At 41.5% G+C, this 27,213-nt stretch overlaps 2 protein-coding genes across 4 annotated transcripts; both read right to left on the bottom strand.

Moving 5' to 3' along the window:
- Positions 1-23: 23 nt before the first annotated feature.
- LOC106608467 (zinc finger protein 239) lies at positions 24-17,523 on the bottom strand. 3 transcript variants are annotated; one of them, XM_045713177.1, is made up of 6 exons: positions 17,348-17,523; positions 7,902-8,767; positions 6,874-7,465; positions 6,363-6,460; positions 6,052-6,227; positions 24-1,717 (listed from the first exon to the last, which is right to left on the bottom strand). In XM_045713177.1, exons 4-6 carry the CDS (start codon positions 6,449-6,451, stop codon positions 870-872), a joined length of 1,113 nt encoding a protein of 370 aa, XP_045569133.1. In that variant the 5' UTR covers positions 6,452-6,460; positions 6,874-7,465; positions 7,902-8,767; positions 17,348-17,523; the 3' UTR covers positions 24-869. The 3 variants fall into 3 exon arrangements, with proteins under 3 accessions (XP_045569133.1, XP_045569131.1, XP_045569132.1); XM_045713175.1 differs by having other exon boundaries at positions 6,052-6,460; XM_045713176.1 differs by lacking the exons at positions 6,874-7,465; positions 7,902-8,767; positions 17,348-17,523 and adding an exon at positions 12,454-13,048 and having other exon boundaries at positions 6,052-6,460.
- A 1,067-nt stretch (positions 17,524-18,590) lies between these two features.
- Positions 18,591-24,932, bottom strand: LOC123736065 (zinc finger protein 883). The gene is made up of 4 exons (XM_045713135.1): positions 24,197-24,932; positions 23,686-23,783; positions 23,373-23,550; positions 18,591-20,368 (listed from the first exon to the last, which is right to left on the bottom strand). The coding sequence occupies exons 1-4, from the start codon at positions 24,489-24,491 to the stop codon at positions 19,437-19,439; spliced, it is 1,503 nt and encodes a 500-aa protein (XP_045569091.1). The 5' UTR covers positions 24,492-24,932; the 3' UTR covers positions 18,591-19,436.
- Positions 24,933-27,213: the final 2,281 nt, after the last annotated feature.

Genomic DNA, 27,213 nt, shown 5'->3' with positions numbered 1-27,213 from the left:
ATAAGGATCTGCTGGAGTCCAAGTAAAACCAAAATTCTTTATTTCTGAGCTCAGAGAGAATAGCAGAGTTACACAGCGCAGTGTAGACAGTCTGAATTCCTGAAGCATTGGGTGATGAGCACATATCTTTATAGTTTCCTGTTCCTGGGAGGGACTTTATTCATACAAGGACACAGGTGCAAATTGGCTTGCAACACAGGATGATACTCCCAAGAACAGGAGATTATAATTGGACAGTTTCACAAGGTTAGTCACATAATCAGTTATGTGGACACATACGATTAACATTTTCCATTACAGTCTGAATATTTTCATGTCATTAAATCATCAGTGGGCCAACAATGCAAATGTAAACAATGGAACAAATGCATCACATCCAAATAACACTTGATTATCTGTAGTGCTGGAGGAATGACACTCAGATAAACACACCCACAGTCAGAGTTTAAAAAAGGACCATTTAAACACATGGCATCTGATCTACTTTATATTCAAACTGACGTACTCCATATTCAATTCATGTTTTATAATAAAAACATACAAATATTTGTTTGAGTATACTTTGTACCATTTAATTTCTTATGGTATAAACAAGTAAACACATTCTCAGTCAACAATATAAGACAATGGGAGCACTGTGTATGTTCTCTGATAAATTTTAAGTCAATTTGATGTAAAATATCAATTTACACACTAGGAGAAGTAATTAAGTCAATGTGATGTGAAATATCAATATACACACTAGAAGTCATTATTCTCTGCTGTGTGGATTCTCACATGATGATTAAGTGACCGTGATGAGTAATATGTCTTCCCACAGTCTGACCATTTGTAAGACTTCTCCCCTGTGTGCAGTCTCATGTGTTTTTTCAGGCTTCATAATTTGGTAAAATTCTTTGCACAGTGGGAGCAGACTTCTCCCCTGTGTGTATTCGCTCATGGGCTTTCAGGTGTCCTAACTGGCTAAAGCTCTTTGCACACTGGGAGCAGTGGTAAGGCTTCTCCCCTGTGTGGGTTCTCACATGAACTTTAAGTGACTGTGATGAGTAATAGGTCTTCCCACAGTCTGAGCATTGGTAAGGCTTCACCCCTGTGTGCAGTCTCATGTGTTCTTTCAGATGTCCTAAATGGACAAAACTCTTTGCACACTGGGAGCAGTGGTAAGGTTTCTCCCCTGTGTGTATTCGCTGATGAGTTTTCAGGCTTCCTGACTGGCTAAAACTCTTTCCACACTGGGAGCAGTGGTAAAGCTTCTCCCCTGTGTGTATTCGCTCATGAACTTTCAGGTTCCCTAACTGGCTAAAACTACTTCCGCATTGGCAACAGTGGTAAGGCTTCTCCCCTGTGTGTATTCGCTCATGGGCTTTCAGGTATCCTAACTGGCTAAAACTCTTTGCACACTGGGAGCAGTGGTAAGGCTTCTCCCCTGTGTGGGTTCTCACATGGACTTTAAGTGACCATGATGAGTAATATGTCTTTCCACAGTCTGAGCATTTGTAAGGCTTCTCCCCTGTGTGTATTCGCTCATGAGCTTTCAGGCTTCTTAACTGGTTAAAATTATGTCCACACTGGGCGCAATGGTGTGGCTTCTCTCCAGTGTGCGTCCTCCTATGTCTTTTCAGGCTTCCTAACTTGGTAAAACGCTTTCCAATCTGGGAGCAGAGGTGCCGTCTTGCTGGTTTGGATGTCTCTGGTTCCTCCGAATTAGGTTTTTCTCCTGCCAAAGACAGTGTTTATTTAAAGAGACGCCAGAATGAAATCTCCCCATGATAAAACTGCCTTGCTATGAGGTTTAATCCAAATCCAAAGTTTTAGAAGTCAGAATACAAACAACTAGACCGTTCTAGGACCCTCAAGACACAGACATTGATGGATTCCCATCGAGCAGGTGGTTCTAAATATTTAACCTTCATAGTTGTAAGATACATAATTTGACTTTTTCCATATGCACAAACGCTTATTTCTCTCAAATTTTGTGCACAAATTTGTTAACATCCTTTTGCCAAGATAATCCATCCACCTGACAGGTGTGGCATATCATGAAGTTAATTAAACAGCATGATCATTACACAGGTCCACGCTGGGGACAATAAACGGCCACTCTAAAATGTGCAGTTTTGTCACACAACACAATGCCACAGATGTCTCAAATTTTGAGGGAGTGTGCAATTGGCATGCAGGAATATCCACTGGAGCTGTTACCAGAGAATTGAATCTTAATTTCTCTACCATAAGCCACCTCAAACTTTGTTTTTAGAGAATTTGGCAGTACATCCAACCGGCCTCACAACCGCAGACTACGTATAACCATGCCAACCAGGACCTCCACATTGTCTTAGACAAGCCACCTGGACAACTTCATTGGCTGGGCCTCCCCAGTGGGTGGGACTAGCTCCCCAGCAGGTAGATGGCTGCGCCCCTGCCCAGTAATGTGAAGTCCATAGATTAGGGCCTAATGAATTTATTTACATTGACTGATTTCCTAATATTAACTGAAAATCAGTTAATTGAAATTGTTGCAGGATGCTCTCGATGGTGCAGCTGTATAACTTTTTGATGATCTGGGGACCCATGCCAAATCTTTTCAGCCTCCTGTGGGGGAATAGGTTTTTGTTGTGCCCTCTACACAACTGTCTTGGTGTGCTTGGACCATGTTTGTTGGTGATGTCGAAACCAAGGAACTTGAAGCTCTCAACCTGCTCCACTATAGCCCCGTCGATGAGAATGGGGGCGTGCTCGGTCATCTTTTTCTTGTAGTCCACAATCATCTCCTTTGTTTTAATCACGTTGAGGGAGAGGTTGTTGTTCTGGCACCACACGGCCAGGTCTCTGACCTCCTCCCTATAGGCTGTCTCATCGTTGTCAGTGATCAGGCCTACCACTGTTGTGTCATCGGCAAACTGATGATGGTGTTGAATTCATGCCTGGCCGTGCAGTCATGAGTGAACAGTGAGTACAGGAGGGGACTGAGTACGCAGCTCTGATGGGCCCCAGTGTTGAGGATCAGCGAAGTGGTGTAGTTTCCTACCTTCACCACCTGGGGGAGACCCGTCAGGAAGTCCAGGACCGAGCTGCACAAGACGGGGTTCAAACCCAGGACCTTGAGCTTAATGATGAGTTGAGGGTACTATGGTGGTGAATGCTGAGCTATAGTCAAAGAACAGCATTCTTACATAGGTATTCCTCTTGTCCAGATGGGATAGGGCAGTGTGCAGTGAGATGGCATCGTCTGTGGATCTATTGGGATGGTAAGCAAATTGAAGTGGGTCTAGGGTGTCAGGAAGAGGTGATACGATCCTTGACTAGTTTCTCAAAGCACTTCATGATGAAAGAAGTGAGTGCTACAGGACGATAGTCATTTACTTCAGTTACCTTTGCTTTCTTGGGTATGGGAACAATGGTGGACATCTTGAAGCATGTGGGGACAGCAGACTGGGATAGGGAGAGATTGAATATGTCCGTAACAGGTGTGCCTTGTTAAAAAAGTTAATTTGTGGAATTTCTTATCTTCTTTATGCGTTTAAGCCAATAAGTTGTGATGTGACAAGGTAGGGGGGAAGATAACCCTATTTGGTAAAAGACCAAGCCCATATTATGGCAAGAACAGCTCAAATAAGTAAAGAGAAAAAACAGTCCATCATTACTTTAAGATATGAAAATCAGTCAATACTGAAACTTTCAAGAACTTTCAAAGTTTCTTCAAGTGCAGTCACACAAAACTTCAAGCGCTTAGATGAAACTGGCTCTGACGAGGACCGCAACAGGAAAGGAAGACCCAGAGTTACCTCTGCTGCAGAGGATAAGTTCATAAGAGTTAACCTCTTGGGGCTAGGTGGGACGCTAGCGTGCCACCCGTGGTGCACTCCATCAACAGCAGGTGCATTTCAAGAGCGGCAAATTTGAATCCAAATAAATGTCAAAATTCAAATTTTTCAAAAATACAACTATGTTACACCATTTGAAAGATAAACATCTCCTTAATCTAACCACGTTTTACGATTTCAAAAAGGTTTTACGGCGAAAGCATAAATTTAGAGTATGTTAGGACAGTACATTTACAAGAGTTGTGTGTAATGTTTTGTCAAGTCAAAGACAGGGTCACCAAAACCATAAAACCAGCTAAAATGATGCACTAACCTTTTACAATCTCCATCAGATGACACTCCTAGGACATTATGTTAGACAATGCATGCATTTTTAGTTCTATCAAGTTCATATTTATATACAAAAACAGCGTTTTACTATGGCATTGATGTTGAGGAAATCGTTTCCTCCAATAACCGGCAGTCAAGTCAGCGTCAGAAATTAAATAATTAAAATTAGAAAACATTGGTAAAATATTATATTGTCATTTAAAGAATTATAGATTTACATCTCTTGAACGCAATCAACTTGCCAGATTTAAAAATAACCTTACTGGGAAATCACACTTTGCAATAATCTGAGCACTGCGCCCAGAAAAATACGCGTTGCGATACAGACTAGACGTCATGTTGGGGAGATCTAAAATCGAAAATACTATGTAAATAATCCATTACCTTTGATTCTCTTCATCAGATGTCACTTCCAGGTATCACAGGTCCATAACGAATGTAGTTTTGTTCAAAAAAAGCTCATCATTTATGTCCAAAAATCTCCGTCTCGTTAGCACATGATGTAAGCCAGCCGGACTTCTCGTCATGAACGAGGGGAAAAAATATATTTCCGTTCGTTCAAACATGTCAAACGTTGTATAGCATAAATCATTAGGGCCTTTTTAACCAGAACATGAATAATATTCAAGGTGGACGAATGCATACTCTTTTATAACGTATTGGAACGAGGGTACCCAACATGAACTAGCGCGCCAGGTGTCTAATGGGACATCACCGTTCCATGGCTCTTGTTCGGTCAGATCTCCCTCCAGAAGACTCAAAACACTTTGTAAAGGCTGGTGACATCTAGTGGAAGCAATAGGAAGTGCCAAAATATTCCTAAACCCCTGTGTTTTTCAATGGGATAGGTTTAAAGTCAATACAACACATCAGGTATCCACTTCCTGTCAGAAAATGTCTCAGGGTTTTGCCTGCCAAATGAGTTCTGTTATACTCACAGACACCATTCAAACAGTTTTGGAAACTTTAGAGTGTTTTCTATCCATATATAATAAGTATATGCATATTCTAGTTACTGGGTAGGATTAGTAACCAGATTAAATCTGGTACATTTTTTTTATCCAGACGTGCAAATGCTGCCCCCTAGACCCAACAGGTTAAGTGCACTTCAGATTGCAACCCAAATGAATTCTTCAGAGTTCAAGTAACAGACACATCTCAACATCAACTGCTCAGAGGAGACATCGTGAATAAGGCCTACATGGTGCTGCAAAAAAAAACACTACTAAGAATAAGAGACTTGCTTGGGGCAATAAACACGAGCAATGGACATTAGACCGGCGGACATTTGTCCTTTGGTCTGATGAGTCCAAATTTGAGATGTTTGGTTCCAACCGTCGTGTCTTTGTGAGACGCAGAGTAGAGTGGTTCCCACCGTTAAGCATGGAGGAGGTGTGATGGTGTGCGGGTGCTTTGCTGGTGACAATGTCTGTGATTTATTTAGAATTCAAGGCACACTTAACCAGCATGACTACCACAGCATTCTGCAGCGATATGCTATCCCATCTGGTTTGCGCTTAGTGGGACTGTCATCTGTTTTTCAATGGAGGACAATGACCAAACACACCTCCAGGCTGTGTAAGGGCTATTTGACCAAGAAGGAGAGTTATGGAGTGCTGCATCATATGACCTGGCATCCACAATCACCCAACCCTCAACCTAATTGAGATGGTTTGGGATGAGTTGGACCGCAGAGTGAAGGAAAAGCAGCCAACAAGTGCTCAGCATATGTGGGACCTCCTTCAAGACTGTTGGAAAAGCATTCCAGGTGAAGCTGGTTGAGAGAATGCCAAGAGTGTGCAAAGCTGTATTTGTATTAGTCAGGGACAGCCCTATTGGGAACAGATACCAGTGGACAGATCTATTTCATTTGTTCAAATTCAATTACCGCACTTACTTTTGTGTCTCAAATCTGATCCTTTCTTCTCTCCTCCTCTCACAGTTCCACTCAGCCCCGTTGTTTTCCTGCAGTCAACCAGCAGCACAGACAACCTCTTCATACCCAGCAGTAAGGCGCTACCGGGGAGAGGCACGACCCGGGGACTCCGGGAGGGTGAAAGGGCTAGCGATATCCTGTTAACCATAAAGAGGGGACATAGAGACATACCATTATGGATGCTGATGTCGCTGTTGTCATGAAGTGCTTTACAGAAACCCAGCCCAGACCCCGATAAAGCAAGCTGTATACTAGACCAGACCAAGCTGTACCATCTGGTGTTCTGATCTGGAGAGACTCTTCTCTGCCTCGTCAGCATCAGGATGTTGTTGAGGCTCCCCAGAGGATCCACGATAGTCATGTCTCTCTCCTGTGTGAATGAGAACATCAAACAGATAGTGATTATTATTAAAATCATAGGGTCTTACAAGAGGCATTAATATCTCTAAACAGGGCCTAAAATGCAAATGTTAAAGGGTTGTTCCATGAAATGGGTGCATTTTGTATCCCTTTGATATTTTAAGTAGAAATTATGCTCCAATAGTCAATTTTAAAAGCCTGTTGTATTAGATGAGGCACTTTAATGTAGACCACATGGAGAATTCAATAAATCTAATTTAAAAGACCCCAAAATATATGTACCAATGGCAGATTGAACCTTTAACAATTCCTACATTACTGAACAACATATTCAAGTGTAGAACTTCAGTAGAATGCCCCTTTAAAACCACACATTAGTTCAACAACGGCATAGTTTGTGCCCCTGTTTAAGACAGTACTCACTGGTGTTAATCTGATATTCTGTCTCCTCCTCTTTCACTCCCAAAACGTCTTCCTTCTTCACCTTTATTGAGATAGCATCCTCTTCCTCTCTAAACGGTTCTTTCTCTTCTTTCCCTATAACAACCTCCTCTTCCTCCTTTTTCATTCTGAAAGGTTCTTTCTCTTCTTTCACTGTAATATCCTCCTCTTCTTCTTTCACGACAATGTTCAGCGCCAGAGCTTCTTTCTCCAAACAGCAAACCTCATCTTCTTTAGCAGGATAGGAGTAGTTTAGTGAACTCATGGTCAGTGATGTTAGCTAGTTAGCATTAGCGACTAACCTAGGCTCAGCATTAATCTTTAACAAGTTTGCAAATTGAACAAGCAAATTAGGTTCAAGTTCACCAGTTGATACGTCAACAAAAATGCGTTTTAAACACTGAGATCAGCTAATTAACATCGTCTAAAACCTAAATCTTTCAGTTTTATGTTGGCTAGCAAGCTACCGAGGTGGTTGTAAGAGTAGCCGCGATGTTGTTCCTGAAGAAGCGTCCCGTCCATTATACGTCACGCAAGAAGCATCACCTGAAAGACGCACATCGCCATCTGTTGACTGGAGTGGGTAACGCAGATTGGAAACAATAGTTACTACACTTTTTGTATTGGAAAGAACGTCATAATAATTTAACAATTAGTAAATATTTTTTCTCTTTCGTCTTACAAATAATACATTTGCTGATGACACAACAGGGGTAGGCCTGATCACCGACAACGATGAGATGGCCTACAGGGAGGAGGTCAGAGAACTGGCCGTGTGGTGCCAATGTTAAAGGGTAGTTCGACAAAATGGGTGCCTTTGGAGAATTCAAATAAATCTAATTTAAAAGACCCCAAAAATATATGTACCAATGGAAGATTGACCCTTTAACAATTCCTACATTACTGAACAACATATTCAAGTGTAGAACTTCAGTAGAATGCCCCTTTAAAACCACACATTAGTTCAACAACTGCATAGTTTGTGTCCCTGTTTTTAAGACAGTACTCACTGGTCTTAATCGGATCTTCAGTCTCCTCCTCCTCTTTCACTCCTAAAACGTCTTCCTCCTCTTTAATTGAGATAGCCTCCTCTTCCTCTTTTACGCCAAAAGGTTCTTCCTCTTCTGTCACTACATTCTCTTCTTCTTTCAATGTTATGGCATCTTCCTCCTTTTTGATTCTGAAAGCTTCTACTTCCTCTTCCACGCTGATAACCTCTTTCCCATCTTCCTCTTTCACTGTAATATCCTCCTCGTTCAACGTGATAGCCTCCTCTTCCTCCCTTTTCATACTGAAAGCTTCTTCTGTTTCCTCCTCTTTCACTCCCAAAACGTCTTCCTTCTTCACCTTTATTGAGATAACATCCTCTTCCTCTCTAAAGGGTTCTTTTCCTATAACAACCTCCTCTTCCTCAATTTTCATTCTGAAAGGTTCTTTCACTGTAATATCCTCCTCTTCTTCTTCCATGTTCAGCGCCAGAGCTTCTTTCTCCAAACAGCAAACCTCATCTTCTTTAGCAGGGGAGGAGTAGTTTAGTGAGCTCATGGTCAGTGATGTTAGCTAGCTAATTAACATTAGCGACTAGCCTAGTTCTAGGCTCAGCATCAATCTTTAACAAGTTTGCAAATTGAACAAGCAAATTAGGTTAAAGTTAACCACTAGATACGTCAACAGAACTGTGTTTAAAACACTGAGATTAGCTCATGTACATTAACATGGTCTAAAGCGCCAATCTTTCAGTTTTATGTTGGTTAGCAAGCTACCGAGGTGGTTGAAAGAGTAGCGGTGTTGTTGTTCCTGAAGAATCGTCCCGTCCAGTAAATTATACGTCACGCAAGAAGCATCACCTGAAAGACGCACATCCGACATCTGCTGGCTGGAGTGGGTAACGCAGATTGGAAACAATAGTTACTACACTTTTTGTATTGGAAAGAACGTCATAATAATTTAACAATAAGCTGATATATTTTCTCTTACGTCTTACAAATAATACTTTCCTGTACACAGACGTAGAAGCTTAATATGAATATGTAGATAATGAATAAATACTTCTGTGCTGCCATCCTGTTAGGTTACAGATTATTTTATTACAGTGGTTAAAATGGATTTTCATTGTGTTCCATGGTGTTTATCGCTCCCTAGTGGAGCTTTCTGGTACTTAGAACGACTGTACGAAAACAGGAAGTAGAGAATTCGTTCTGCACGCATAAAAGCAGCTAGAAACAACGCTACGGTTCAGGTCTTTCAGTGCAGTTATTTCTTGTCACGCTTCAGCTTCGGAAAATATTTTTAAGTTCGATTCAAGCATATTGCTAGTGATGATAATCTTGTTATTGATAGAATTGCTTACTTATCCATGTTGGTTGCATTTACTCACACAAATTGCCTTGCCTTTCATGGGGGGGGGAAGACATGTTAAATATGGATTTTTAAGCCTTGAGACAATGGAGGCATGGATTGTGTATGTGTGCCATTCAGAGGGTGAATGGGGAAGACAAAATATTGAAGTGTCTTTGAACGGAGTTCTTGTGTCAAGAACTGCAACGCTACAGTTTCCCATGTGTACCAAGAGTGGTCCACCACCCAAACAGTGGCAGTCAATGCGGTTTAAGATGAGGGAGGACGATTTATTTAGCATAGTATCCCTCTGTTTGAGCCGGGTGTTTGAGTAGGCTAAACTTGCTAGCTGCATTTGCTAGCTAAGTAAGTGAAACAAAGTGGAAAATAAGTGACTCTCTCTTGCTTCTCCTAATTTGTTCAAAACTGTTCAACTATTGTCTTTCTCTCTGAGTCAACTACTCACATGTTATGCACTGCAGTGCTAGCTAGCTGTAGTTTATGCTTTCAGTACTAGATTCATTCTCTGATCCTTTCATTGGTTGGACAACATGTCAGTTCATGCTGCAAGAGCTCTTATAGTTTGGAGGACGTCCTCCGGAAGTTGTCATAATTACTGTGTAAATCTATGGAAGGGCTTGAGAATCATGAGCCTCCTAGGTTTTGTATTGAAGTCAATGTACCCAGAGGAGGATGCAAAATACTATGTTTTAATCAGTTATTTGGTGACGTGATTATATTTAGTATAGTTTTATCTAAAAAGGATAATTTTCTATATATTTACATTTTTCTGAAAATCACTCAGGAGGATGGGTCTCCCCTTCCTCTGCTGAGGAGCCTCCACTGCACCCAAAGGACATCCAGCCAACTTGACACAATTGTGGGAAGCATTGGAGTCAACATGGGCCAGCATCCCTGTGGAACACTTTTTGACACCTTGCAGAGTCCATGCCCTGACGAATTGAGGCTGTTCTGAGGGGAAAGGGGGAGGGTCCAACTCCATATTAGGAAGGTGTTCCAAATGTTTGGTATAATCAGTGGATATATCTGCCATTTAGCAGACACTTTTATCCAAAGGGTTTTGCAGTCATGTGTGAAAATGAGATGGAAACCCATTTAACTTGTATTTTTCATTCGGTACATGGGAATGCACTACGTAATCACTCAAAGCCTTTTATCTGCAATAAGTCTGTTTGATAGAAACATTTCTGGTGGGAAAAGGCATATTGTTTTATGCAGATTTGAAAATATTCACATGAATATCTGTAGCAAATTAATCCAAATCAGATCCCTCAATAACCTGGGGTCAGTTTTCAAACATTTCATCATTTAAAACAATCTTGGTGTGATTTTAAAACAAATGTTGTAGAGCTTCCTGGTAATATGTTAACATGAATTATTCATTCTGTTTTAGAAGTCAGAACACAAAACACTAGATAGTTCTACGACACTCAAGACACAGACGTCGCTGGATTCCTATCAAGCAGGTGGTTGTAAATATATAACATTCATAGCTGTACGATACAGAATGTGACTTTTTCGATACGCTTAAAAGCTTATTTCTCTCCAAATTTGTGCACAAATTTCTTTACATCCCTTTGCCAAGATAATCCATCCACCTGACAGGTGTGCCATATCAAGGCTGATTAAACAGCATAGTCATTACACAGGTGATAAAGGAATTTGTATGTTTAAAGTAATGACTCAATTATTCCATCCTGAAACTGTATAACTGTGTGAAATGTATTAGAATTATAAAGACTATAATCCAATAATGTGTGTGCATAGGACATGTAAAGACAAGGACAGTATGTTACTATTTAGCAATAAGCAGAAGTATAGTTGAGACATTCAAGGAGAAGAGGAACTGTCAACAGACAACTTGTGACCACTGTGAAACTGATAACAGGAAGGAGGTCTCCCCACCCAGGGAGGGGAGAAACCGTTGGGCTTGCAGAAACATGTGGCAGAATATGATAAGCAATGTATGTGTTGGAGAAGACTTGTAAATAGCATTGACAGTTTTAGAGGAGAGGTGCATTTATAAGGGGTATGGTATGACCAAATGTGAGGTATAAAAGGCTATGAGCATTGTATGATTTTTAGAGCGCTCTCTGAATAAAGTATTGATCTATTGCAGACTGAGACTTTGTCTAAATTCTTCTATTAACCAGGGCCTTACAACCCCTGGGAATTGGTCAAAGGTATAGTGATTGTTGAGTTATCATCATTGGGATTGAAAATTCTCGTGACAACAGGTGCTCCTTATGCCGGGGACAATTAACCAGCATGGCTACCACAGCATTCTGCAGCGATACGCCATCCCATCTGGTTTGGGCTTAGTGGGACTATCATTTGTTTTTCAACATTACAATGACCAAACACACCTCCAGGCTGTGTAAGGGCAATTTGACCAAAAAGGAGAGTGATGGAGTGCTGCATCAGATGACCTGATCTCCACAATCACCCAACTTCAACCCATTTGAGATGGTTTGGGATGAGTTGGACCGCAGAGTGAAGGAAAAGCAGCCAACAAGTGCTCAGCATATGTGGAAACTTCTTCAAGACTGTTGGAAAAGCATTTCAGGTGAAGCTGGTTGAGAGAATGCCAAGAGTGTGCAAAGCCGTATTTGTAGTAGTCGGGGACAGCCCTAATGGGAACAAATACCAGTGGGCAGATCTATTTTATTTGTTCCAACTAAACTACAGCACTTACTTTGATGTGTCAAATCTGATCCATCTATTGCAATCATAGAGTCTTACAAGAGGCATGAACATGTCTAAAAAGGGCCTAAAATGGCAACTTTCATTATGATTTTTTAAATATATTGTTTGTGATGCAAATGTTAAAGGGTGACTTTCACTTTAACTTGAGTCATTTTCTATTAAGGTATCTTTACTTTTACTCAAGTATGACAATTGGGTACTTTTTCCATCACTGTGATGCAAATGTTAAAGGGTTGTTCCACAAAATGGGTGTATTTTGCATCCCTTTGATATTTTAAGTAGAAATTATTCTCCACTATTGAATTTTAAAAGATTGTTATATTAGATAAAGTGCACTTTAATATTGACCACATGGAGAATTCAATATATCTAATTTAAAAGTCCCCTAAATATAAGTACCAATGGCAGATTGCCCCTTAAACAATTCCTACAGTACTGAACAACATATTCAAGTGTAGAACTTCAGTAGTTTGAGCCCGTTTTTAAGACAGTACTCACTGGTGGTAATCGGTACTTCAGTCTCCTCCTCCTTTTTCACTCCCAAAACGTCTTCCTCCCCCTCTTTAATTGAGATAGCCTCCTCTTCCTCTTTCACTCAAATGTTCTTCCTCTTCTTTCACTACATTCTCTTCTTCTTTCAATGTTATGGCATCTTCCTCCTTTTTGATTCTGAAAGCTTCTACCTCCTCCTTTTCCACTCTGACAACCTCTTTCCCATCTTCCTCTTTCACTGTAATATCGTCCTCTTCTTCTTTCAAAGTAATAGCCTCCTCTTCCTCCTTTTTCATTCTGAATGCTTCCTCGTCTTCTTTCACCAGAGCTTCTTTCTCCGTCGAGCTTCGTGAGCTCATGCCCGGGTGATTAGCCTAACGCTGTATCAATTTAACACATTCGCTAATTTCACAAGCAAATTACGTTTAAAATAACTAGTAGATAATTCTGTTTACCTATGTTTAAAACACCAAGAGTAATATACACAAGATTGGTCGAAAACGCTTCAATGTTTCGGTTTTATGTTGGCTATCAAATCACCGCGTTGGTTGAATCAGAAGCCTTTTCGCATTTGAAGAAACCTCCCGTCCAGTGTTGCCAACTAATTTTCAGAGGAAGTTGATAGGGGCAAGTCGATTTGTTGCTAAAAGTTGCTAAATGACGGTGTGATGTCATTGCGTGATGACGTCATTACGTAATAACGTAAACCTGCATCATTATGTAGAATACACAATAACGTTACTCAAATTGACTGGCCATTTCGGCGAAAATATGATTTGACATTTGTTAGTTTAGATTTGTTTGTTTATTATCATATATTTTTATTTGTAAAAGTAATATAAACACAACATATTTTATATGATCAGATATTTTTATTTTTAAACACAACACATTGAATAATTAAACAATTACACATTATTGAACAATTACATTTGATTTATTTTCTTTTCAACTAGTAAACCTACACATTCTGAACAATTATAGTTTTAACCTCTATGGGCTAGGTGGGACGCTTGCGTCCCACCTACGTAACAGCCACTGCCAGCCTGTGGCGCGATTTTCAAAACCTTAAAAATCCTATTACTTCAATTTCTCAAACATATGACTATTTTACAGCCATTTAAAGACAAGACTCTCGTTAATCTAACCACACTGTCCGATTTCAAAAAGGCTTTACAACGAAAGCAAAACTTTAGATTATGTCAGCAGAGTACCAAGCCAGAAATAATCAGACACCCATTTTTCAAGCCAGCATATAATGTCACCAAAACCCAGAAGACAGCTAAATGCAGCACTCACCTTTGATGATCTTCATCAGATGACAACCCTAGGACATTATGTTATACAATACATGCATGTTTTGTTCAATCAAGTTCATATTTATATCAAAAACCAGCTTTTTACATTAGCATGTGACGTTCAGAACTAGCATACCCCCCGCAAACTTCCGGGGAATTCGCTAACATTTTACTAAATTACTCACGATAAACGTTCACAAAAAGCATAACAATTATTTTAAGAATTATAGTTACAGACCTCCTCTATGCACTCGATATGTCCGATTTTAAAATAGCTTTTTGGTGAAAGCACATTTTGCAATATTCTAAGTACATAGCCCAGGCATCAAGGGCTCGCTATTTAGACACCCGGCAAGTTTAGCACTCACCATAATCATATTTACTATTATAAAAGTTTGATTACCTTTTGTTGTCTTCGTCAGAATGCACACCCAGGACGTCTACTTCAATAACAAATGTTGGTTTGGTCCAAAATAATCCATCGTTATATCCGAATAGCGGCGTTTTGTTCGTGCGTTCCAGACACTATCCGAAATAGTAAAGAAGTGTCGTTCGCATGGCGCAATTCGTGACAATAAAATTCTAAATATTCCATTACCGTACTTCGAAGCATGTCAACCGCTGTTTAAAATCAATTTTTACGACATTTTTCTCATAGAAAAGCGATAATATTCCGACAGGGAATCTCCTTTTCGGCAAACAGAGGAAAAAATCCCAAAGGCGGGGGCGGTCGGGGTCACGCGCATAAGCCCAGTGTCCCTTGATCGGCCACTTGAGAAAGGCGATAATGTGTTTCAGCCTGGGGCTGGAATGACGACATTCTGTTTTTTCCCGGGCTCTGAGCGCCTATGGACGACGTGGGAAGTGTCACGTTAGAGCAGAGATCCTTAGTAAATGATAGAGATGGAAAAGAAGTTCAAGAAATGGTCAGACAGGCCACTTCCTGTAAAGGAATCTCTCAGGTTTTGACCTGCCATTTGAGTTCTGTTATACTCACAGACACCATTCAAACAGTTTTAGAAAATGTAGGGTGTTTTCTATCCATATGTAATAAGTATATGCATATTCTAGTTACTGGGTAGGAGTGGTAACCAGATTAAATCGGGTATGTTTTTTATCCAGCCGTGTCAATACTGCCCCCTAGCCCTAACAGGTTTAAGCAGTGTATTGGTAGTTAACATGCTACCTAACTGATCAACAATTATAGGTACAAGCTAATAACAAGGTATATATGCTATCTTCTTGAACAAGCAACTTAACTCAAATAATGATGTGTGCGCTAGGCATCTCTCTCCAGGTTGTTGTGCTGCTTGGCTGGCCAGCTGCCAGCTGGTTTCCTCCAGATATTTCCACTATTCTCACACACACTGCAGTACACACTGCCACCATCAACTGTGTGTCTCCGCCAGTTCCAGAAAGTCCACTCCTTGCATACGTACTGTAAATATGATGAACCATAGATTGGCAAGGAAATCCTCTTCATCTTCACTGTCCAACTGCATTGTCACGGAGCTGGAACCAGCAGTAGAGAATTGAGTGGCCTTAAAGCTGTATGCTGCTGTGGTGCCAAACTGCTGCAGAACTTCACTTGGTAGTTTATGCTGGTAACAAGTATCACCAGCCAGCTTCAGTCCATACCGCACCAGGAGTATGGAGTTGAGAGTGTGCAGTGACATTCTATTTCTTAAATTTGACTTGACCACACTCATTGGCCTCATGGGCTGCACCAGATTTGCCAGTTCTTGCTGTGAGATGTTACCACACTCTTCCACCAAGGCACCTGCAAGTTCCCGGACATTTCTGGGGGAATGGCCCTAACCCTCACCCTCCGATCCAACAGGTCCCAGACATGCTAAATGGGATTGAGATCCGGGCTCTTGCTGGCCATGGCAGAACATTGACATTCCTGTCTTGCAGGAAATCACGCACAGAACGTGCAGTATGGCTGGTGGCATTGTCATGCTGGAGGGTCATGTCAGGATGAGCCTGCAGGAAGGGTACCACATGAGAGAGGAGGATGTTTTCCCTGTAACGCACAGCGTTGAGATTGCCTGCAATGACAACAAGCTCAGTCCAATGATGCTGTGACCATGACAGAGACTCCACCTCCAAATCAGACCATCACCCCTGATGAGACAAAACCGCGACTCGCCAGTGATGATGAACATGGTACCTTCAGGCATTTGGAAATTTCTCCCAAGGATGAACCAGACTTGTGGAGGTCTACAATTTTTTACTGAGTTCTTGGCTGATTTCTTTTGATTTTCCAATGATATCAAGCAAAGAGGCACTGAGTTTGAAGGTAGGCCTTGAAATACATCCACAGGTACACCTCCAATTGACTCAAATGATGTCAACTAGCCTATTAAAAGTTTCTAAAGCCATAACATCATTTTCTGGAATTTTTCAAGCTGTTTAAAGGCACAGTCAATTTAGTGTACGTAAACTTCTGACTCACTGGAATAGTGATACAGTGAAATAATCTGTCTGTAAACAATTGTTGGAAAAATTACTTGTGTCATGCACAAAGTAGATGTCCTAACCGACTTGCCAAAACTACAGTTTGTTCACAAGAAATTTGTAGAGTGGTTGAAAAACGAGTTTTAATGACTCCAACCTAAGTGTATGTAAACTTCCGACTTCAACTGTAGATTGATGAGGGGAATTTAATATTTTTTTTTTGAATAAAGCTGTAATGTAACAAAATGTGGGAAAAGTCAAGGGGTCTGAATACTTTCTGAAGGCACAGTATATATCCTAATAAATAGAATTTGGACAGAAACATGGTTATTTTTTTATTTAAGCAGGTAACTCAACTGAGAACACAGTCTCATTTACAGCAAATACCTGGGGAATAGTTACTGGGCAGAGGATGGGGGATGAATGAGCCAATTGCTGGGGATAATTAGGTGACAGTGATGGTATGAGGCTCAGATTGGGAATGTAGCCAGGACACCAGGGTACATTTACATTTTAGTCATTTAGCAGACGCTCTTATCCAGAGCGACTTACAGTAGAGTGCATACATTTTTATTAAATATTTCTGAAATACTGGCCCCCCATGGGAATCGAACCCACAACCCTGGCGTTGTAAGCGCCATGCTCTACCAACTGAGCTACAGTGGGATCTTTAGTGACCACAGAGAGGACACTCGTTTAACATCCAATCCAAAAGACAGCAAACTACACAGGGCAATGTCAACCAATCACTGCCCGGGATATTGTTTTTAGACTAGAGGAAAGGGTACCTCCTACTGGCCCTCTAACACCACTTCCAGCAGAATCTGGTCTCCCATCCAGGGATCAAACAGGACCAACCCTGCTTAGCTGGAGAAGCCAGCAGTGGGATGCAGGGTGGTATGCTGCTGTCTCTAAAATCCAGCCTAATTATTTTCCCTCAGGAAGTTCTGGTAAATAGTGGTTGTAGTGTACTGCTGTCACCACCAGGCCTGGAGGGCATTTTGACTTTGTTGATAGCGAGCTGTGTTAGCGAGCTGTGTTAACTGTGTTAGCGAGCTGTGTTGCTAAAGACGTAGCAGCTAGCTAACAGACAACCGATCAACCTACTGTGTGTATTAAACATTCATATTCGACAGCCTTACCTATAGAGTAGCACCTTCTCTTCTTGACGTCAAAGCTGCAGTGTATTGTTGCTGTAGGAGTTTATAATTAATAATCCTATTTATTTCAAGCCACACCAATATGTCACCATACTATTCCTTTAAAGCTCCTCTGTCAGATATAAATCATCAGAGTGGGAAACCAACTGAAATGAAAACAATGGAGCAAATGTATCACTATCAGAGGGGTGTATTATGACATCAGATAGAACTACTCAGACATTCCAAATATCACTTGATTATCAGAGGGGTTATTATGACATCAGATAGAACGACTCAGACATTCCAAACCAGGCTTCATCCATATCATGAAGGTGGATATTGATCCAACCATTTCAAAAGTAATGACCAGGCTGATGGAAACAGGATATGCCTGAACACTTTTATAAATGCAGACAGACGATTTGTTAGTTCGTTTGACGTGGTGGGGTCTTTTTGTGTCAGTCAAAACATTTTAGTGAGAAACGGCGGTGGAAACTCCTTTATGAGCAAATATTTATATAATAACCATCACATCTTAGTTAACTTGGAGTCACATGATGATATATTGTGTGGTCCTCCCACTACGACTTGGGAACCCATGTAGTTTATTAGGCTACAGATGAAATAAGTTATGAACTTCACAGGGTGGTGAAAGTGCACGTGATGAGCTTGATGCTCCTTTCCAATACATTTTGATGTCTTATTCTGGTGACATGATGATCGATGCTTGTCTGCCATTTGACAAATAAAATATTTATCTTATCCATAATAATCTCATCATGTAGGTAGCCTACCAGCACAGTATATGTGAGCTGCTGGCTACAGTACACGTGCCATGTTCACATTTTATATAAAACGCAACAGCTTTTAAAAACCATCAGTAGAGTTGAAAATGTGATGGAAACCCATTTAACTTGTATTTTTCATTCAGTTCATGGGAATTTAAAAACAAAAGTATTTTTTTGTGCACTACGTTATCATGCAAAGCATTTTATCCGCAATAAGTCTGTTTGATGGAAACATTTCTGGTGGGAAAATGCGTATATTGTTTAATGCAGATTTTAGAATATTCACAGAAAAATCTGTCGCAAGTTGCACGGAAATGTAGCTACTAAGGTGGATATTGATCCAAAATTCCCCCAGGAAAGTGGAACGAGGAACTCTTCTTTGAGACAATGATAAACAGCAATCCGTGGGAGAGTTGTGATGGATATTATAAAATAAGGATCTGCTGGAGTCCAAGTAAAACCAAGATTCTTTATTTCTGAGCTCAGAGAGAATAACAGAGTTACACAGCGCAGTGTAGACAGTCTGAATTCCTGAAGCATTGGGTGATGAGCACATATCTTTAGTTTCCTGTTCCTGGGAGGGACTTTATTCATACAAGGACACAGGTGCAAATTGGCTTGCAACACAGGATGATACTCCCAAGAACAGGAGATTATAATTGGACAGTTTCACAAGGTTAGTCACATAATCAGTTATGTGGACACATACGATTAACATTTTCCATTACCGTCTGAATATTTTCATGTCATTAAATCATCAGTGGGCCAACAATGCAAATGTAAACAATGGAACAAATGCATCACATCCAAATATCACTTGATTATCTGTAGTGCTGGAGGAATGACACTCAGATAAACACACCCACAGTCAGAGTTTAAAAAAGGACCCTTTAAACACATGGAATCTGATCTACTTTATATTCAAACTGACGTACCATATATTCAATTCATGTTTTATAATAAAAACATACAAATATTTGTTTGAGTATACTTTGTACCATTTAATTTCATATGGTATAAACAAGTAAACACATTCTCAGTCAACAATATAAGACAATGGGAGCACTGTGTATGTTCTCTGATAAAATTTTAAGTCAATTTGATGTAAAATATCAATTTACACACTAGGAGAAGTAATTAAGTCAATGTGATGTGAAATATCAATATACACACTAGAAGTCATTATTCTCTGCTGTGTGGATTCTCACATGATGATTAAGTGACCGTGATGAGTAATATGTCTTCCCACAGTCTGACCATTTGTAAGACTTCTCCCCTGTGTGCAGTCTCATGTGTTTTTTTCAGGCTTCATAATTTGGTAAAATTCTTTGCACAGTGGGAGCAGACTTCTCCCCTGTGTGTATTCGCTGATGAGTTTTCAGGCTTCCTGACTGGCTAAAACTCTTTCCACACTGGGAGCAGTGGTAAGGCTTCTCCCCTGTGTGGGTTCTCACATGAACTTTAAGTGACTGTGATGAGTAATAGGTCTTCCCACAGTCTGAGCATTGGTAAGGCTTCACCCCTGTGTGCAGTCTCATGTGTTCTTTCAGATGTCCTAAATGGACAAAACTCTTTGCACACTGGGAGCAGTGGTAAGGTTTCTCCCCTGTGTGTATTCGCTGATGAGTTTTCAGGCTTCCTGACTGGCTAAAACTCTTTCCACACTGGGAGCAGTGGTAAAGCTTCTCCCCTGTGTGTATTCGCTCATGAACTTTCAGGTTCCCTAACTGGCTAAAACTACTTCCACATTGGCAACAGTGGTAAGGCTTCTCCCCTGTGTGTATTCGCTCATGGGCTTTCAGGTATCCTAACTGTCTAAAACTCTTTGCACACTGGGAGCAGTGGTAAGGCTTCTCCCCTGTGTGGGTTCTAACATGGACTTTAAGTGACCATGATGAGAAATATGTCTTTCCACAGTCTGAGCATTTGTAAGGCTTCTCCCCTGTGTGTATTCGCTCATGAGATTTCAGGTTCCCTAACTGGCTAAAACTACTTCCGCATTGGCAACAGTGGTAAGGCTTCTCCCCTGTGTGTATTCGCTCATGAGCTTTCAGGCTTCTTAACTGGTTAAAATTATGTCCACACTGGGTGCAATGGTGTGGCTTCTCTCCAGTGTGCGTCCTCCTATGTCTTTTCAGGCTTCCTAACTTGGTAAAACGCTTTCCAATCTGGGAGCAGAGGTGCCGTCTTGCTGGTTTGGATGTCTCTGGTTCCTCCGAATTAGGTTTTTCTCCTGCCAAAGACAGTGTTTATTTAAAGAGAGACCAGAATGAAACCTCCACATGATAAAACTGCCTTGCTATGAGGTTTAATCCAAATCAGAGCCCTCAAACTGAGACCAGTTTTCAAACATTTAATCATTTAAAACAAATTAGGTTGTAGAGCTTCCTGGTAATTACTGATATGTTTACTTACTTATTAATTCTGTTTTAGAAGTCAGAATACAAACAACTAGACCGTTCTAGGACCCTCAAGACACAGACATTGATGGATTCCCATCGAGCAGGTGGTTCTAAATATTTAACCTTCATAGTTGTAAGATACATAATTAGACTTTTTCCATATGCACAAACGCTTATTTCTCTCTAATTTTGTGCACAAATTTGTTAACATCCTTTTGCCAAGATAATCCATCCACCTGACAGGTGTGGCATATAATGAAGTTAATTAAACAGCATGATCATTACACAGGTCCACGCTGGGGACAATAAACGGCCACTCTAATATGTGCAGTTTTGTCACACAACACAATGCCACAGATGTCTCAAATTTTGAGGGAGTGTGCAATTGGCATGCAGGAATATCCACTGGAGCTGTTACCAGAGAATTGAATCTTAATTTCTCTACCATAAGCCACCTCAAACTTTGTTTTTAGAGAATTTGGCAGTACATCCAACCGGCCTCACAACCGCAGACTACTTATAACCATGCCAACCAGGACCTCCACATTGTCTTAGACCAGCCACCCGGACAACTTCATTGGCTGGGCCTGGCTCCCCAGTGGGTGGGACTAGCTCCCCAGCAGGTAGATGGCTGCGCCCCTGCCCAGTAATGTGAAGTCCATAGATTAGGGCCTAATGAATTTATTTACATTGACTGATTTCCTTATATGAACTGAAAATCAGTTAATTGAAATTGTTGCAGGATGCTCTCGATGGTGCAGCTGTATAACTTTTTGATGATCTGGGGACCCATGCCAAATCTTTTCAGCCTCCTGTGGGGGAATAGGTTTTTGTTGTGCCCTCTACACAACTGTCTTGGTGTGCTTGGACCATGTTTGTTGGTGATGTCGAAACCAAGGAACTTGAAGCTCTCAACCTGCTCCACTATAGCCACGTCGATGAGAATGGGGGCGTGCTCGGTCATCTTTTTCTTGTAGTCCACAATCATCTCCTTTGTTTTAATCACGTTGAGGGAGAGGTTGTTGTTCTGGCACCACACGGCCAGGTCTCTGACCTCCTCCCTATAGGCTGTCTCATCGTTGTCAGTGATCAGGCCTACCACTGTTGTGTCATCGGCAAACTGATGATGGTGTTGAATTCATGCCTGGCCGTGCAGTCATGAGTGAACAGTGAGTACAGGAGGGGACTGAGTACGCAGCTCTAATGGGCCCCAGTGTTGAGGATCAGCGAAGTGGTGTAGTTTCCTACCTTCACCACCTGGGGGAGACCCGTCAGGAAGTCCAGGACCGAGCTGCACAAGATGGGGTTCAAACCCAGGACCTTGAGCTTAATGATGAGTTGAGGGTACTATGGTGGTGAATGCTGAGCTATAGTCAAAGAACAGCATTCTTACATAGGTATTCCTCTTGTCCAGATGGGATAGGGCAGTGTGCAGTGAGATGGCATCGTCTGTGGATCTATTGGGATGGTAAGCAAATTTAAGTGGGTCTAGGGTGTCAGGAAGAGGTGATACGATCCTTGACTAGTCTCTCAAAGCACTTCATGATGAAAGAAGTGAGTGCTACAGGACGATAGTCATTTACTTCAGTTACCTTTGCTTTCTTGGGTATGGGAACAATGGTGGACATCTTGAAGCATGTGGGGACAGCAGACTGGGATAGGGAGAGATTGAATATGTCCGTAACAGGTGTGCCTTGTTAAAAAAGTTAATTTGTGGAATTTCTTATCTTATTTATGCGTTTAAGCCAATAAGTTGTGATGTGACAAGGTAGGGGGGAAGATAACCCTATTTGGTAAAAGACCAAGCCCATATTATGGCAAGAGCAGCTCAAATAAGTAAAGGGAAAAAAACAGTCCATCATTACTTTAAGATATGAAAATCAGTCAATACTGAAACTTTCAAGAACTTTCAAAGTTTCTTCAAGTGCAGTCACACAAAACTTCAAGCGCTATGATGAAACTGGCTCTGACGAGGACCGCAACAGGAAAGGAAGACCCAGAGTTACCTCTGCTGCAGAGGATAAGTTCATAAGAGTTAAGTGCACTTCAGATTGCAACCCAAATGAATTCTTCAGAGTTCAAGTAACAGACACATCTCAACATCAACTGCTCAGAGGAAACATCGTGAATCAGGCCTACATGGTGCTGCAAAAAAAAACACTACTAAGAATAAGAGACTTGCTTGGGGCAAGAAACACGAGCAATGGACATTAGACCGGCGGACATTTGTCCTTTGGTCTGATGAGTCCAAATTTGAGATGTTTGGTTCCAACCGTCGTGTCTTTGTGAGACGCAGAGTAGAGGGGTTCCCACCGTTAAGCATGGAGGAGGTGTGATGGTGTGCGGGTGCTTTGCTGGTGACAATGTCTGTGATTTATTTAGAATTCAAGGCACACTTAACCAGCATGGCTACCACAGCATTCTGCAGCGATATGCTATCCCATCTGATTTGCGCTTAGTGGGACTGTCATCTGTTTTTCAATGGAGGACAATGACCAAACACACCTCCAGGCTGTGTAAGGGCTATTTGACCAAGAAGGAGAGTTATGGAGTGCTGCATCATATGACCTGGCCTCCACAATCACCCAACCCTCAACCTAATTGAGATGGTTTGGGATGAGTTGGACCGCAGAGTGAAGGAAAAGCAGCCAACAAGTGCTCAGCATATGTGGGACCTCCTTCAAGACTGTTGGAAAAGCATTCCAGGTGAAGCTGGTTGAGAGAATGCCAAGAGTGTGCAAAGCTGTATTTGTATTAGTCAGGGACAGCCCTATTGGGAACAGATACCAGTGGACAGATCTATTTAATTTGTTCAAATTCAATTACAGCACTTACTTTGATGTGTCAAATCTGATTCTTTCTTCTCTTCTCCTCCTCTCACAGTTCCACTCAGCTCCGTTGTTTTCCTGCAGTCCACCAGCAGCACAGACAACCTCTTCATACCCAGCAGTAAGGCGCTACCAGGAGAGGCACGACCCGGGGACTCCGGGAGGGTGAAAGGGCTAGCGATATCCTGTTAACCATAAAGAGGGGACATAGAGACATACCATTATGGATGCTGATGTCGCTGTTGTCATGAAGTGCTTTACAGAAACCCAGCCCAGACCCCAATAGAGCAAGCTGTAGGCTAGACCAGACCAAGCTGTACCATCTGGTGTTCTGATCTGGAGAGAATCTTCTCTGACTCGTCAGCATCAGGATGTTGTTGAGGCTCCCCAGAGGATCCACGATAGTCATGTCTCTCTCCTGTGTGAATGAGAACATCAAACAGATAGTGATTATTATTAAAATCATAGGGTCTTACAAGAGGCATTAATATCTCTAAACAGGGCCTAAAATGCAAATGTTAAAGGGTTGTTCCATGAAATGGGTGCATTTTGTATCCCTTTGATATTTTAAGTAGAAATTATGCTCCAATAGTCAATTTTAAAAGCCTGTTGTATTAGATGAGGCACTTTAATGTAGACCACATGGAGAATTCAATAAATCTAATTTAAAAGACCCCAAAATATATGTACCAATGGCAGATTGAACCTTTAACAATTCCTACAGTACTGAACAACATATTCAAGTGTAGAACTTCATTAGAATGCCCCTTTAAAACCACACATTAGTTCAACAACGGCATAGTTTGTGCCCCTGTTTAAGACAGTACTCACTGGTGTTAATCTGATATTCTGTCTCCTCCTCTTTCACTCCCAAAACGTCTTCCTTCTTCACCTTTATTGAGATAGCATCCTCTTCCTCTCTAAACGGTTCTTTCTCTTCTTTCCCTATAACAACCTCTTCCTCCTTTTTCATTCTGAAAGGTTCTTTCTCTTCTTTCACTGTAATATCCTCCTCTTCTTCTTTCACGACAATGTTCAGCGCCAGAGCTTCTTTCTCCAAACAGCAAACCTCATCTTCTTTAGCAGGGTAGGAGTAGTTTAGTGAACTCATGGTCAGTGAACTCATGGTCAGTGATGCTAGATAGTTAGCATTAGCGACTAACCTAGGCTCAGCATCAATCTTTAACAAGTTTGCAAATTGGACAAGCAAATTAGGTTCAAGTTCACCAGTTGATACGTCAACAGAAATACGTTTTAAACACTGAGATCAGCTAATTAACATCGTCTAAAACCTCAATCTTTCAGTTTTATGTTGGCTAGCAAGCTACCGAGGTGGTTGTAAGAGTAGCCGCGTTGTTGTTCCTGAAGAAGCGTCCCGTCCAGTCCATTATACGTCACGCAAGAAGCATCACCTGAAAGACGCACATCGCCATCTGTTGACTGGAGTGGGTAACGCAGATTGGAAACAATAGTTACTACACTTTTTGTATTGGAAAGAACGTCATAATAATTTAACAATTAGTAAATATTTTTTCTCTTTCGTCTTACAAATAATACATTTGCTGACGACACAACAGGGGTAGGCCTGATCACCGACAACGATGAGATGGCCTACAGGGAGGAGGTCAGAGAACTGGCAGTGTGGTGCCAGGACAACAACCTCTCCCTCAATGTGAGCAAGACAAAGGAGCTGATCGTGGACTACAGGAAAAGGCGGGTCCGAACAGGCCCCCATTAACATCGACGGGGCTGTAGTGGAGCGGGTCGAGAGTTTCAAGTTCCTTGGTGTCCACATCACCAACGAACTATCATGGTCCAAACATACCAAGACAGTCTTGAAAAGGGCACGACAAAACCTTTTCCCCCTCAGGAGACTGAAAAGATTTGGCATGGGTCCCCAGATCCTCAAAAGGTTCTACAGCTGCACCATCAAGAGCATCCTGACCGGTTGCATCACCGCCTGGCATGGCAACAGCTTGGCATCTGACCGTAAGGCGCTACAGAGGGTAGTGCAAACAGCCCAGTACATCACTGGGGCTAAGCTTCCTGCCATCCAGGTGTCAGAGGAAAGCCCATAAAATTGTCAGACTCCAGTCACCCAAGTTATAGACAGTTTTCTCTGCTACCGCGCAGCAAGCGGTACCGGAGCGCCAAGTCTAGGACCAAAAGATTCCTCAACAGCTTCTACCCCCAAGCTATAAGACTGCTGAGCAATTAATACAATCGCAACCGGACTATTTACTATTTACATTTACTTTTGTACACTGCTGCTACTCAATGTTTATTATCTATGCGTAATCCCTTCACCCCTTACTACATGTACAAATTACCTCAACTAACCTGTACTCCCGCACATTGACTCGGTACCAGTACCACCTGTATATAACCTCGTTATTGTTATTCTTATTGTGTTATTTCTATTTATTTATTTTTTGCTTTAGTCTGTTTGGTAGATTTGTTTTCTTAACTCTTCTTGACCTGCACTGTTGGTTGGGAGCTTGTAAGTAAGCATTTCACGGTAAGGTCTACACTTGTTGTATTCAGGCGCATGTGATAAATAAAGTAAAAATTTGATTTGATTTAATACTTTCCTGTACACAGACGTACAAGCTTAATATGAATATGTAGATGATGAATAAATACTTATATGAATAGGTAGTGTGTTAATACACATTTTCTGTGTTAATTTTGTAAATCTTTCACAGTCGTTTTTATCTAGACGTGACCATACTATTCCCTTAAAGCCACGCTCTATAAGATACAAATCAAAGTTTCCTCCAGCATCTTCACAAGGTCCTTTGCTGTTGTTCTGGGATTGATTTGCACTTTTCGCACCAAAGTACGTTCATCTCTAGGAGACAGAACCCATCTCCCGTCTCCTTCCTGAGCGGTATGACGGCTGCGTGGTCCCATGTTGTTTATACTTGCGTACTATTGTTTGTACAGACGAACGTGGTACCTTCAGGCGTTTGGAAATTGCTCCCAAGGATGAACCAGACTTGTGGAGGTCTACAATTTTTTTTCAAAGGTCTTGGCTGATTTCTTTTGATTTTCCTATGATGTCAAGCAAAGAGGCACTGAGTTTGAAGGTAGGCCTTGAAATACATCCACAAGCAAGTCACAATGGGCGGCCTAAACGACACGAGGCAATTTACCGCCATCTAGTGTACATGCACTGCTGGACTAGTTTCATAGTATGGAATCACTTCTGAGTTTCTTGATTATGGCTAAACTTCCACTGGATCAAAGCTTCAGCCAAGTAGGATACATGATAGTGGAAACACATGGAGTCTGGTTTGATATAGTCATGGTAGGATACATGATAGTGGCAACACATGGAGTAGGGTTGGATATAGTCATGGTAGGATACATGATAGTGGCAACACATGGAGCTGGGTTGGATACAGTCCTGGTAGGACACAGACAATCTTCTATTTTGACTGCAATTGTGTTGGTCATTGTTACTAAGTGCAGCATTTATTCCAGTTCAAAATATATTGTCATCAGATTGTGTTGCTTTTTTTTATTGTGTTGCATTTTTATTTTTGTTGTTGAGGGATGCCCTTTTTTTAGTTTGAGCACACCCCAACCCGAGTATTCAGTTTTTCCACCTCTGGTCTCTTGGCCAGCCCACCCTTATGGGAGGGCAGCTCCCACTGAGCCCAGTCAATAGCAGTTCCTGCCCATCTTCCCTCTGGAGCTAGGATAGCAGAGTCCCTGCCCATCTTCCCTCTGGAGCTAGGACAGCAGAGTCCCTGCCCATCTTCCCCCTGGAGCTAGGACAGCAGAGTCCCTGTCCATCTTCCCCTTGGAGCTAGGATAGCAGAGTCCCTGCCCATCTTCCCCCT

The sequence above is a fragment of the Salmo salar genome, chromosome ssa02 (assembly GCF_905237065.1).
Source record: "Salmo salar chromosome ssa02, Ssal_v3.1, whole genome shotgun sequence".
NCBI lineage: Eukaryota > Metazoa > Chordata > Actinopteri > Salmoniformes > Salmonidae > Salmo > Salmo salar.
The sequence above is the reverse complement of the archived record's forward strand: the minus strand, read 5'-3'. Positions and strand labels throughout refer to the sequence as shown.